Here is a 12563-nt window from a genome sequence, read left to right as displayed (position 1 = left end):
GGCACAAGCCAGAAATACACTACAGAATATGCTCACTTTGTGTGGTGAATAATAAATGTTAATATATATTTATTCAGGCACAACCCAGAAATACACTACCGAATATACACACTTTGTGGAATAATAAATGTAAAATATATCTATTTCCTCAGGGACAGGTCAAAATACATTACAGAATATAGATGTACTAAGTTTCATGTGTTTTGAGAATAATAAATGTTAAAATATATATTTCCTCAGGCACAAGCCAGAAATACACTATTGATATACACACTTTGGTGAATAATAAATGTAAAATATTTATTTCCTCAGGGACATGCCAGAAATACAATACAGAATATACACACTTTTTTAATAATAAATGTAAAATATATCTATTTCCTCAGGGACAGGTCAAAATACATTACAGAATATAAATTAAATGTACTAAGTTTTGTGTGTTTGGAGAATAATAAATGTTAATATTTCTTTCCTCAGGCACAATTAAAGCCAAAAATACTCTATGAAAATAAAAACTCTGTTTGGTGAATAATAAATGTTAAAATATATATTTCCTCAGGCACAAGCTAGAAATACACTACAGAATATACATATACCTGAGAATGCTGGACCAATTAGACAACCTGTGGTGGAACTTGTTAAAATTCCAATACCAAGGTCAACAGATGGAAGCATTCAAACATTCTCTGCCAGTCAAATGACCAGTCTAACTACACATGCTGGTAATCAAGCTACACATGGCGGTAATCCAGCTACTCATGGCGTTAATCTGACAACATATCCGGGAAATCTGACTACACATCCAGGAAATCTGACTACACATCCAGGAAATCTGACTACACATCCAGGAAATCTGACTACACATGCTGGAAATCTTACTCATTTACCATTCTCACAAATCCAATCACACTCTTTTGGTGAAACCATGGCAACAGAAATAAATAAAACATCACAAGGAATGATAAATCCTTTCACGTTTCCCACCAAACCATCAGTGATCTCACAACCTAAAAGTCAGCCAAGATATGAAGTTATCTCCCCTGTGCCGCCTGTTATTGAACAGAAGAGGAAGTTGTCTGATATAGAGATGCCACACTTAGATCCTGTTCCCTCACTACAAAAACAAGCCAGTCCTGTTAAAGTGGAAATGGTCAAAATGGTAAGTAAATCATAAAACAAGCCAGTCCTGTTAAAGTACAGATGGTCAAAATGGTAAGTAAATCATAAAACAAGCCAGTCCTGTTAAAGTAGAGATGGTCAAAATGGTAAGTATATCATAAAACAAGTCAGTCCTGTTAAAGTGGAGATGGTCAAAATGGTAAGTAAATCATAAAACAAGCCAGTCCTGTTAAAGTAGAGATGGTCAAAATGGTAAGTAAATCATAAAACAAGTCAGTCCTGTCAAAGTAGAGATGGTCAAAATGGTAAGTAAATCATAAAACAAGTCAGTCCTGTTAAAGTGGAGATGGTTAAAATGGTAAGTAAATCATAAAACAAGTCAGTCCTGTTAAAGTGGAGATGGTCAAAATGGTAAGTAAATCATAAAACAAGTCAGTCCTGTTAAAGTGGAGATGGTCAAAATGGTAAGTAAATCATAAAACAAGCCAGTCCTGTTAAAGTAGAGATGGTCAAAATGGTAAGTAAATCATAAAACAAGCCAGTCCTGTTAAAGTAGAGATGGTCAAAATGGTAAGTAAATCATAAAACAAGTCAGTCCTGTTAAAGTAGAGATGGTCCAAATTGTAAGTAAACTTATAACTATTATAACTGGATATCAAAAACAAGCCAGTCCTGTTCAAGTAGAGATGGTCAAAATGGTAGGTAAACTTATAACAATTATAACTGGATATCAAAAACAAGCCAGTCCTGTTAAAGTGAAAATGGTCAAAATGGTAAGTAAATCATAAAACAAGTCAGTCCTGTTAAAGTGGAAATGGTCAAAATGGTAAGTAAACTTATAACAATTATAACTGGATATCAAAAACAAGCCAGTCCTGTTAAAGTGGAAATGGTCAAAATGGTAAGTAAATCATAAAACAAGTCAGTCCTGTTAAAGTAGAGATGGTCCAAATTGTAAGTAAACTTATAACTATTATAACTGGATATCAAAAACAAGCCAGTCCTGTTCAAGTAGAGATGGTCAAAATGGTAGGTAAACTTATAACAATTATAACTGGATATCAAAAACAAGCCAGTCCTGTTAAAGTGAAAATGGTCAAAATGGTAAGTAAATCATAAAACAAGTCAGTCCTGTTAAAGTGGAAATGGTCAAAATGGTAAGTAAACTTATAACAATTATAACTGGATATCAAAAACAAGCCAGTCCTGTTAAAGTGGAAATGGTCAAAATGGTAAGTAAATCATAAAACAAGCCAGTCCTGTTAAAGTAGAGATGGTCAAAATGGTAAGTAAATCACAAAACAAGTCAGTCCTGTCAAAGTAGAGATGGTCAAAATGGTAAGTAAATCATAAAACAAGCCAGTCCTGTTAAAGTGGAGATGGTCAAAATGGTAAGTAAATCATAAAACAAGCCAGTCTTGTTAAAGTAGAGATGGTCAAAATGGTAAGTAAATCATAAAACAAGCCAGTCCTGTTAAAGTAGAGATGGTCAAAATGGTAAGTATATCATAAAACAAGTCAGTCCTGTTAAAGTGGAGATGGTCAAAATGGTAAGTAAATGATAAATCAAGCCAGTCCTGTTAAAGTAGAGATGGTCAAAATGGTAAGTAAATCATAAAACAAGCCAGTCCTGTTAAAGTAGAGATGGTCAAAATGGTAAGTATATCATAAAAGAAGCCAGTCCTGTTAAAGTAGAGATGGTCAAAATGGTAAGTAAATCACAAAACAAGTCAGTCCTGTCAAATTAGAGATGGTCAAAATGGTAAGTAAATCACAAAACAAGTCAGTCCTGTCAAAGTAGAGATGGTCAAAATGGTAAGTAAATCATAAAACAAGCCAGTCCTGTTAAAGTGGAGATGGTCAAAATGGTAAGTAAATCATAAAACAAGCCAGTCCTGTTAAAGTAGAGATGGTCAAAATGGTAAGTAAATCATAAAACAAGCCAGTCCTGTTAAAGTAGAGATGGTCAAAATGGTAAGTATATCATAAAACAAGCCAGTCCTGTTAAAGTGGAGATGGTCAAAATGGTAAGTAAATCATAAAACAAGCCAGTCCTGTTAAAGTAGAGATGGTCAAAATGGTAAGTAAATCATAAAACAAGCCAGTCCTGTTAAAGTGGAGATGGTCAAAATGGTAAGTAAATCATAAAACAAGCCAGTCCTGTTAAAGTGGAGATGGTCAAAATGGTAAGTAAATCATAAAACAAGCCAGTCCTGTTAAAGTAGAGATGGTCAAAATGGTAAGTAAATCATAAAACAAGCCAGTCCTGTCAAAGTAGAGATGGTCAAAATGGTAAGTAAATCATAAAACAAGTCAGTCCTGTTAAAGTAGAGATGGTCAAAATGGTAAGTAAATCATAAAACAAGCCAGTCCTGTTAAAGTGGAGATGGTCAAAATGGTAAGTATATCAAAAACAAGCCAGTCCTGTTAAAGTGGAAATGGTCAAAATGGTAAGTAAATCATAAAACAAGTCAGTCCTGTTAAAGTAGAGATGGTCAAAATGGTAAGTAAATCATAAAACAAGCCAGTCCTGTTAAAGTAGAGATGGTCCAAATTGTAAGTATATCATAAAACAAGCCAGTCCTGTTAAAGTGGAGATGGTCAAAATGGTAAGTAAATCATAAAACAAGTCAGTCCTATTAAAGTAGAGATGGTCAAAATGGTAAGTATATCATAAAACAAGCCAGTCCTGTTAAAGTGGAAATGGTCAAAATGGTAAGTAAATCATAAAACAAGCCAGTCCTGTTAAAGTGGAGATGGTCAAAATGGTAAGTAAATCATAAAACAAGCCAGTCCTGTTAAAGTGGAAATGGTCAAAATGGTAAGTAAATCATAAAACAAGCCAGTCCTGTTAAAGTGGAAATGGTCAAAATGGTAAGTATATCATAAAACAAGCCAGTCCTGTTAAAGTGGAGATGGTCAAAATGGTAAGTAAATCATAAAACAAGTCAGTCCTGTTAAAGTAGAGATGGTCAAAATGGTAAGTAAATCATAAAACAAGCCAGTCCTGTTAAAGTGGAAATGGTCAAAATGGTAAGTATATCATAAAACAAGCCAGTCCTGTTAAAGTAGAGATGGTCAAAATGGTAAGTAAATCATAAAACAAGCCAGTCCTGTTAAAGTGGAGATGGTCAAAATGGTAAGTAAATCATAAAACAAGCCAGTCCTGTTAAAGTGGAGATGGTCAAAATGGTAAGTATATCATTAAACAAGCCAGTCCTGTTAAAGTGGAGATGGTCAAAATGGTAAGTAAATCATAAAACAAGCCAGTCCTGTTAAAGTAGAGATGGTCAAAATGGTAAGTAAATCATAAAACAAGTCAGTCCTGTTAAAGTAGAGATGGTCAAAATGGTAAGTAAATCATAAAACAAGCCAGTCCTGTTAAAGTAGAGATGGTCAAAATGGTAAGTAAATCATAAAACAAGTCAGTCCTGTCAAAGTAGAGATGGTCAAAATGGTAAGTAAATCATAAAACAAGTCAGTCCTGTCAAAGTAGAGATGGTCAAAATGGTAAGTATATCATAAAACAAGCCAGTCCTGTTAAAGTAGAGATGGTCAAAATGGTAAGTAAATCATAAAACAAGCCAGTCCTGTTAAAGTAGAGATGGTCAAAATGGTAAGTAAATCATAAAACAAGCCAGTCCTGTTAAAGTGGAAATGGTCAAAATGGTAAGTAAATCATAAAACAAGCCAGTCCTGTTAAAGTGGAGATGGTCAAAATGGTAAGTAAATCATAAAACAAGCCAGTCCTGTTAAAGTAGAGATGGTCAAAATGGTAAGTAAATCATAAAACAAGCCAGTCCTGTTAAAGTAGAGATGGTCAAAATGGTAAGTATATCATAAAACAAGCCAGTCCTGTTAAAGTGGAGATGGTCAAAATGGTAAGTTAATCATAAAACAAGCCAGTCCTGTTAAAGTAGAGATGGTCAAAATGGTAAGTAAATCATAAAACAAGCCAGTCCTGTTAAAGTGGAGATGGTCAAAATGGTAAGTAAATCATAAAACAAGCCAGTCCTGTTAAAGTGGAGATGGTCAAAATGGTAAGTAAATCATAAAACAAGCCAGTCCTGTTAAAGTAGAGATGGTCAAAATGGTAAGTAAATCATAAAACAAGCCAGTCCTGTCAAAGTAGAGATGGTCAAAATGGTAAGTAAATCATAAAACAAGTCAGTCCTGTTAAAGTAGAGATGGTCAAAATGGTAAGTAAATCATAAAACAAGCCAGTCCTGTTAAAGTGGAGATGGTCAAAATGGTAAGTATATCAAAAACAAGCCAGTCCTGTTAAAGTGGAAATGGTCAAAATGGTAAGTAAATCATAAAACAAGTCAGTCCTGTTAAAGTAGAGATGGTCAAAATGGTAAGTAAATCATAAAACAAGCCAGTCCTGTTAAAGTAGAGATGGTCCAAATTGTAAGTATATCATAAAACAAGCCAGTCCTGTTAAAGTGGAGATGGTCAAAATGGTAAGTAAATCATAAAACAAGTCAGTCCTATTAAAGTAGAGATGGTCAAAATGGTAAGTATATCATAAAACAAGCCAGTCCTGTTAAAGTGGAAATGGTCAAAATGGTAAGTAAATCATAAAACAAGCCAGTCCTGTTAAAGTGGAGATGGTCAAAATGGTAAGTAAATCATAAAACAAGCCAGTCCTGTTAAAGTGGAAATGGTCAAAATGGTAAGTAAATCATAAAACAAGCCAGTCCTGTTAAAGTGGAAATGGTCAAAATGGTAAGTATATCATAAAACAAGCCAGTCCTGTTAAAGTGGAGATGGTCAAAATGGTAAGTAAATCATAAAACAAGTCAGTCCTGTTAAAGTAGAGATGGTCAAAATGGTAAGTAAATCATAAAACAAGCCAGTCCTGTTAAAGTGGAAATGGTCAAAATGGTAAGTATATCATAAAACAAGCCAGTCCTGTTAAAGTAGAGATGGTCAAAATGGTAAGTAAATCATAAAACAAGCCAGTCCTGTTAAAGTGGAGATGGTCAAAATGGTAAGTAAATCATAAAACAAGCCAGTCCTGTTAAAGTGGAGATGGTCAAAATGGTAAGTATATCATTAAACAAGCCAGTCCTGTTAAAGTGGAGATGGTCAAAATGGTAAGTAAATCATAAAACAAGCCAGTCCTGTTAAAGTAGAGATGGTCAAAATGGTAAGTAAATCATAAAACAAGTCAGTCCTGTTAAAGTAGAGATGGTCAAAATGGTAAGTAAATCATAAAACAAGCCAGTCCTGTTAAAGTAGAGATGGTCAAAATGGTAAGTAAATCATAAAACAAGTCAGTCCTGTCAAAGTAGAGATGGTCAAAATGGTAAGTAAATCATAAAACAAGTCAGTCCTGTCAAAGTAGAGATGGTCAAAATGGTAAGTATATCATAAAACAAGCCAGTCCTGTTAAAGTAGAGATGGTCAAAATGGTAAGTAAATCATAAAACAAGCCAGTCCTGTTAAAGTGGAGATGGTCAAAATGGTAAGTAAATCATTAAACAAGCCAGTCCTGTTAAAGTGGAGATGGTCAAAATGGTAAGTAAATCATAAAACAAGCCAGTCCTGTTAAAGTAGAGATTGTCAAAATGGTAAGTAAATCATAAAACAAGTCAGTCCCGTTAAAGTAGAGATGGTCAAAATGGTAAGTAAATCATAAAACAAGCCAGTCCTGTTAAAGTAGAGATAGTCAAAATGGTAAGTAAATCATAAAACAAGCCAGTCCTGTTAAAGTAGAAATGGTCAAAATGGTAAGTAAATCATAAAACAAGTCAGTCCTGTTAAAGTGGAGATGGTCAAAATGGTAAGTAGATCATAAAACAAGTCAGTCCTGTTAAAGTGGAGATGGTCAAAATGGTAAGTAAATCATAAAACAAGCCAGTCCTGTTAAAGTAGAGATGGTCAAAATGGTAAGTAGATCATAAAACAAGTCAGTCCTGTTAAAGTGGAGATGGTCAAAATGGTAAGTATATCATAAAACAAGTCAGTCCTGTTAAAGTAGAGATGGTCAAAATGGTAAGTAAATCATAAAACAAGTCAGTCCTGTTAAAGTAGAGATGGTCAAAATGGTAAGTAAATCATAAAACAAGCCAGTCCTGTTAAAGTGGAGATGGTCAAAATGGTAAGTAAATCATAAAACAAGCCAGTCCTGTTAAAGTAGAGATGGTCAAAATGGTAAGTAAATCATAAAACAAGCCAGTCCTGTTAAAGTAGAGATGGTCAAAATGGTAAGTAAATCATAAAACAAGCCAGTCCTGTTAAAGTAGAGATGGTCAAAATGGTAAGTAAATCATAAAACAAGCCAGTCCTGTTAAAGTGGAAATGGTCAAAATGGTAAGTAAATCATAAAACAAGCCAGTCCTGTTAAAGTGGAGATGGTCAAAATGGTAAGTAAATCATAAAACAAGTCAGTCCTGTTAAAGTAGAGATGGTCAAAATGGTAAGTATATCATAAAAGAAGCCAGTCCTGTTAAAGTGGAGATGGTCAAAATGGTAAGTAAATCATAAAACAAGCCAGTCCTGTCAAAGTAGAGATGGTCAAAATGGTAGGTAAATGATAAAACAAGCCAGTCCTGTTAAAGTAGAGATGGTCAAAATGGTAAGTAAATCATAAAACAAGCCAGTCCTGTCAAAGTAGAGATGGTCAAAATGATAAGTAAATCATAAAACAAGCCAGTCCTGTTAAAGTAGAGATGGTCAAAATGGTAGGTAAATGATAAAACAAGCCAGTCCTGTTAAAGTAGAGATGGTCAAAATGGTAAGTAAATCATAAAACAAGCCAGTCCTGTTAAAGTAGAGATGGTCAAAATGGTAAGTAAATCATAAAACAAGCCAGTCCTGTCAAAGTAGAGATGGTCAAAATTGTAAGTATACTAATAATTGGATATCTTACTGAAGGAACAATCACATAGAAATTTGATTTCTCTGTGGGTTCTTTAATGACAAAATTGCAATGATAAATGCTTGCAATAATTTCCGAATTTACAGTACACATGGACATTAACTTAGGCATTTGATTTCACTGTAAGTTTTGGGGAGAATGAATTGAATGACATATTTTAACATTTCATGTCAGTTTCCAAACCTTAAAATGGTTTGCTTTTTACATGTTTTGAGAAAGTAAAGTGTTAAATCTGCCCACTTATAATGGTTTATTTGTCAATATTCAATAATTCAATACCTGGATTTCATTCTAATAAATTATAAACATGGTTTATTTAGGTTTTCATGATACTTAAACATTATATACATCGTGTATAGAAGTTCACATGCTGATATGTTTTATATTTCAGAGAAACCCCTTCAACATGAGGTTACAAAACTTATCAAATCTACCAACAAACTCTATGTACAGATCTACATATAGAGCTCATAGCATGGCTGTTCATAGAGCAAAGTAAGTATTCACACGAGATCTACATATAGAGCCCACAGCATGGCTGTTCATAGAGCAAAGCAAGTATTTACACCAGATCTACATATTGAGCTCATAGCATGGCAGTTCATAGAGCAAAGTAAGTAACCACACCAGATCTACATATAGAGCTCATAGCATTGCAGTTCATAGAGCAAAGTAAGTAATACAAAGGCAACATATCGTCCTGATTTAACATTGAACCAGTGTAAACTACTTTAATTGGCTGATATAAAAGTTGCAAAATGATTTAATATTTGTTATGTATTTTGAATTCTAATGCAATTATTTTGTAACAATGGTTCTGATTGGATGACAGTAAGCGTAACATTCTCTATCTCCTTGTCTGTAACTAAGGAAGCCGACATTTTGAATTGCTGAATATATTGACATGTAATTTCTACAATAATAAGCCAAAAAACTCACATGTTGCACCTAAAAATCTTCTTTTTATCAAATTTTATTACATTCTGAAGCGGCACAGAAGGCAGAAAACGCCCGGTGTTTATGTTTGACGCCGGAAGCATACCTATGACTTCACCTAGTGTAGGGAACAAAGAAGATAACATCTTTTCGCGGAATTTTCTTTAATGAAGATTTTACACTGAAATCATGGCTGAAATTTAATAATAAAATTGTTTTGCATTAGAATAGAGATAACTGTATTGTATTTGTAGCTTTGCAGACGTCCATCGGTAGTTTTACTGTCGCAAATACCTGTTTACCTGTCTCCGCTCCGCGTCGCCAGGTAAACTAAATTTGCGACAGTAAAACTACCGATGGACGTCCTTAAAGCTTCAAATACAGTACAGTTATCTCTTAAATGTATAGCTTGTTGAAATGATAAGTGCTGATTTCGTGTCTTCATGAGACAACATGTTTACTACATGAAATGTAGGGAGAAAAAGCTCTTAAATTTGGACCTGTTTCTATGCATAAGATGTTTTAGGGAAGTATTAGTATTCTGAATTTAACTTGTGTCATAACAAGAATTTTTTGAGAGGCTTATATAAACGAAACAGAAATAACAGATGACACCAGACTATTTGGTACACCAGACACATGTTTTCACTATAAATGACTCATCAGTGACACTCTCATGATTAAATTAATAAGCCAAATCAAGTAATAAGTTGTAGAATAGTAAGGATTCAAATTTCCCAACGGTAACTTTTATACATGATATATATGAATAAAACATAAGATTGAGAAAAAAAAATAATTTGAATGTTGATCAACACTTAAAATTTCTCATAAAATTTGATTTTAATGAAATGTTGAACATGAATGATTGATGGTTGCAGAGCTGGTCTGATTACAAGTACAGCTAAAACATTGGACCTACTCAGACAAAATCTACAGAAATTTATAAACAAAGAAATAGATGTCATAGTCAAAGAGTATTTAGATGTAAGTATTTTTGCAATATAGACTTACAGTACATACTATTTGTAATTACATTACCTCATAGCCAAACAGTACTTACATGAAGTTTGACTGTATTTAACATGACTCTTAGAATTTGATGTATTTTGAAAGATTTATATACTGACAAAGCTTGACTGTATTTTTCTTGACTTAATAATTTGAAGTTCTTTTGAAACATATATACACATACAAAGCCTATAAATAAGAAGATGTGGTATGACTGCCAATGAGACAACTCTACTTCTAAGTCTTAATTTGTAAAAGTGAATCATTAAAGCCAAATATAAAAACGAAGATGTGGTATGATTACCAATAAGACTGTCCGCAAGAGACCAAAATGACACAGACATTAACAACTATAGGTCACCATAAGGCCTTCAACAATGAGCAAAGCCCATACTGCATACGCTATAAAGGGCCCCTAGTGACAATGTAAAGCAAAGAAGGGTGTTTAAAATGGAGCCTTGGCATACACCGAACAGCAAGCTATAAAAGGCCCCTAGTGACAATGTAAACCAAAGAAGGATCTTTAACATGGAGCCTTGGCTTACACGGAACATCAAGCTATAAAGGGCCCCTAGTGACAATGTAAAGCAAAGAAGGGTCTTTAACATGGAGCCTTGGCTTACACCGAACAGCAAGCTATAAAGGCCCCTCGTGACAATGTAAAGCAAAGAAGGGTCTTTAACATGGAGCCTTGGCTTACACGGAACAGCAAGCTATAAAGGGCCCCTAGTGTCAATGTAAAGCAAAGAAAGGTCTTTAACATGGAGCCTTGGCTTACACGGAACAGCAAGCTATAAAGGGCCCCTAGTGACAATGTAAAGCAAGGAAGGGTCTTTAACATGGAGCCTTGGCTTACACCGAACAGCAAGCTATAAAAGGCCCCTAGTGACAATGTAAAGCAAAGAAGGGTCTTTAACATGGAGCCTTGGCTTACACCGAACAGCAAGCTATAAAAGGCCCCTAGTGACAATGTAAAGCAAAGAAGGGTCTTTAACATGGAGCCTTGGCTTACACCGAACAGCAAGCTATAAAAGTCCCCTAGTGACAATGTAAACCAAAGAAGGATCTTTAACATGGAGCCTTGGCTTACACGGAACAGCAAGCTATAAAGGGCCCCTAGTGACAATGTTAAGCAAAGAAGGGTCTTTAACATGGAGCCTTGGCTTACACCGAACAGCAAGCTATAAAGGGCCCCTAGTGACAATGTAAAGCAAAGAAGGGTCTTTAACATGGAGCCTTGGCTTACACCGAACAGCAAGCTTTAAAGGCCCCTAGTGACAATGTAAAGCAAAGAAGGGTCTTTTACATGGAGCCTTGGCTTACACCGAACAGCAAGCTATAAAGGGCCCTAGTGACAATGTAAAGCAAAGAAGGGTCTTTAACATGGAGCCTTGGCTTACACCGAACAGCAAGCTATAAAAGGCCCCTAGTGACAATGTTAAGCAAAGAAGGGTCTTTAACATGGAGCCTTGGCTTACACCGAACAGCAAGCTGTAAAGGGCCCAAAAATGAAAGTGTAAAACCATTCAAACAGGAAAAACGAAGGAACTGTATTTAACTTCAGTTATTTTAGAAGATGAAAACACTTTCAAAGCTAAATTCTTTTTAACAAGTCTCTCTAGAACCTGAAGTTCTTATGGAAAAAATACCATCATACAAAACTCGACTGCAATTAAAACATATGACTTGTTTGTTCTTTTTATAGAAGTTTTTTAAGCCTGGAATAGAGAATATAAAGAGCAATAATGGTGAGAATTCAGTAACAGATGAACATGTACAAGCTGTGTGCAGACAAATTCTAGAAGAGGTAAATTACATGTACAAGCTTCAGACTATTTTTTTTAAATCTTACAAAAGGTATGTTTCATTAATCTGATCCCTGAAAAAATAACAAAAAAACCTAGTTGTGATAAGGTGTTACTTTATGTATTGTACATGAGTACACACTATATTCAGCTGGTTTTACAGATATATGTGCGTTTATCTAACTGACCTATTATTCTTGCAATCTACTGATAAACATATAAAGGCTTGTTCATTATTATATTGAATATCAAAGGTTGGTATATAGTTAAACCCAATTTAACTAGCTCTGAAACCAGGTTTTAATCTACAAATTTCTATGTATTAAGAAAATGTAAATACCATGTCAGGAATATGACAGTTGTTATCCATTTGTTAGATGTGTTTTTTATTTTGGCATTTGATATAAGGGATTTTCTGATTTGAATATACCATGGAGTTTGGTATTTTGGTTATTTAACTTTTTACATACTACATGCACTCTTACCTTAAACCAAAGTGTAACAAATATCTATCTTAATATGAATTGAAGAAAATGTGAAAGTTTGAGAACATAAATTTATTTTGCATTAAGTCCTACATTTTAACAGCGCAATTTTCAAATTGACTTGACTTGACTTGATGTTGATAGAAAGATGTAAGTTTAACATGTTATCACAAAGATTTATAATCTTGATATTTTTTAACTCATGAATGTTGCCAAAATAAATTGCTTGCTAAAATAAGTTGGTTTACAGTATTGGAAATTTGTAACTAGGTGTTGTGTTTTAGTGCTCCGTGGAAATCTGTAACTAGGTGTTGTGTTTAA

At 34.2% G+C, this 12563-nt stretch overlaps 1 protein-coding gene across 2 annotated transcripts in view; it reads left to right on the top strand.

The window, feature by feature from the left end:
• LOC143074940 (uncharacterized) overlaps positions 1 to 12563 on the top strand; it is a 55016-nt gene that overhangs the window by 22595 nt on the left and 19858 nt on the right. For both annotated transcript variants that reach the window (XM_076250140.1, XM_076250141.1), the window contains 4 exons: positions 560 to 1159; positions 8397 to 8500; positions 9823 to 9928; positions 11658 to 11759. In XM_076250140.1, the coding sequence (XP_076106255.1) occupies positions 560 to 1159; positions 8397 to 8500; positions 9823 to 9928; positions 11658 to 11759 (912 nt within the window). The remainder of the gene's footprint in view (positions 1 to 559; positions 1160 to 8396; positions 8501 to 9822; positions 9929 to 11657; positions 11760 to 12563) is intronic.

Source organism: Mytilus galloprovincialis, chromosome 5 (assembly GCF_965363235.1).
Source record: "Mytilus galloprovincialis chromosome 5, xbMytGall1.hap1.1, whole genome shotgun sequence".
NCBI classification, from domain to species: Eukaryota; Metazoa; Mollusca; class Bivalvia; order Mytilida; family Mytilidae; genus Mytilus; species Mytilus galloprovincialis.
The sequence above is the reverse complement of the archived record's forward strand: the minus strand, read 5'-3'. Positions and strand labels throughout refer to the sequence as shown.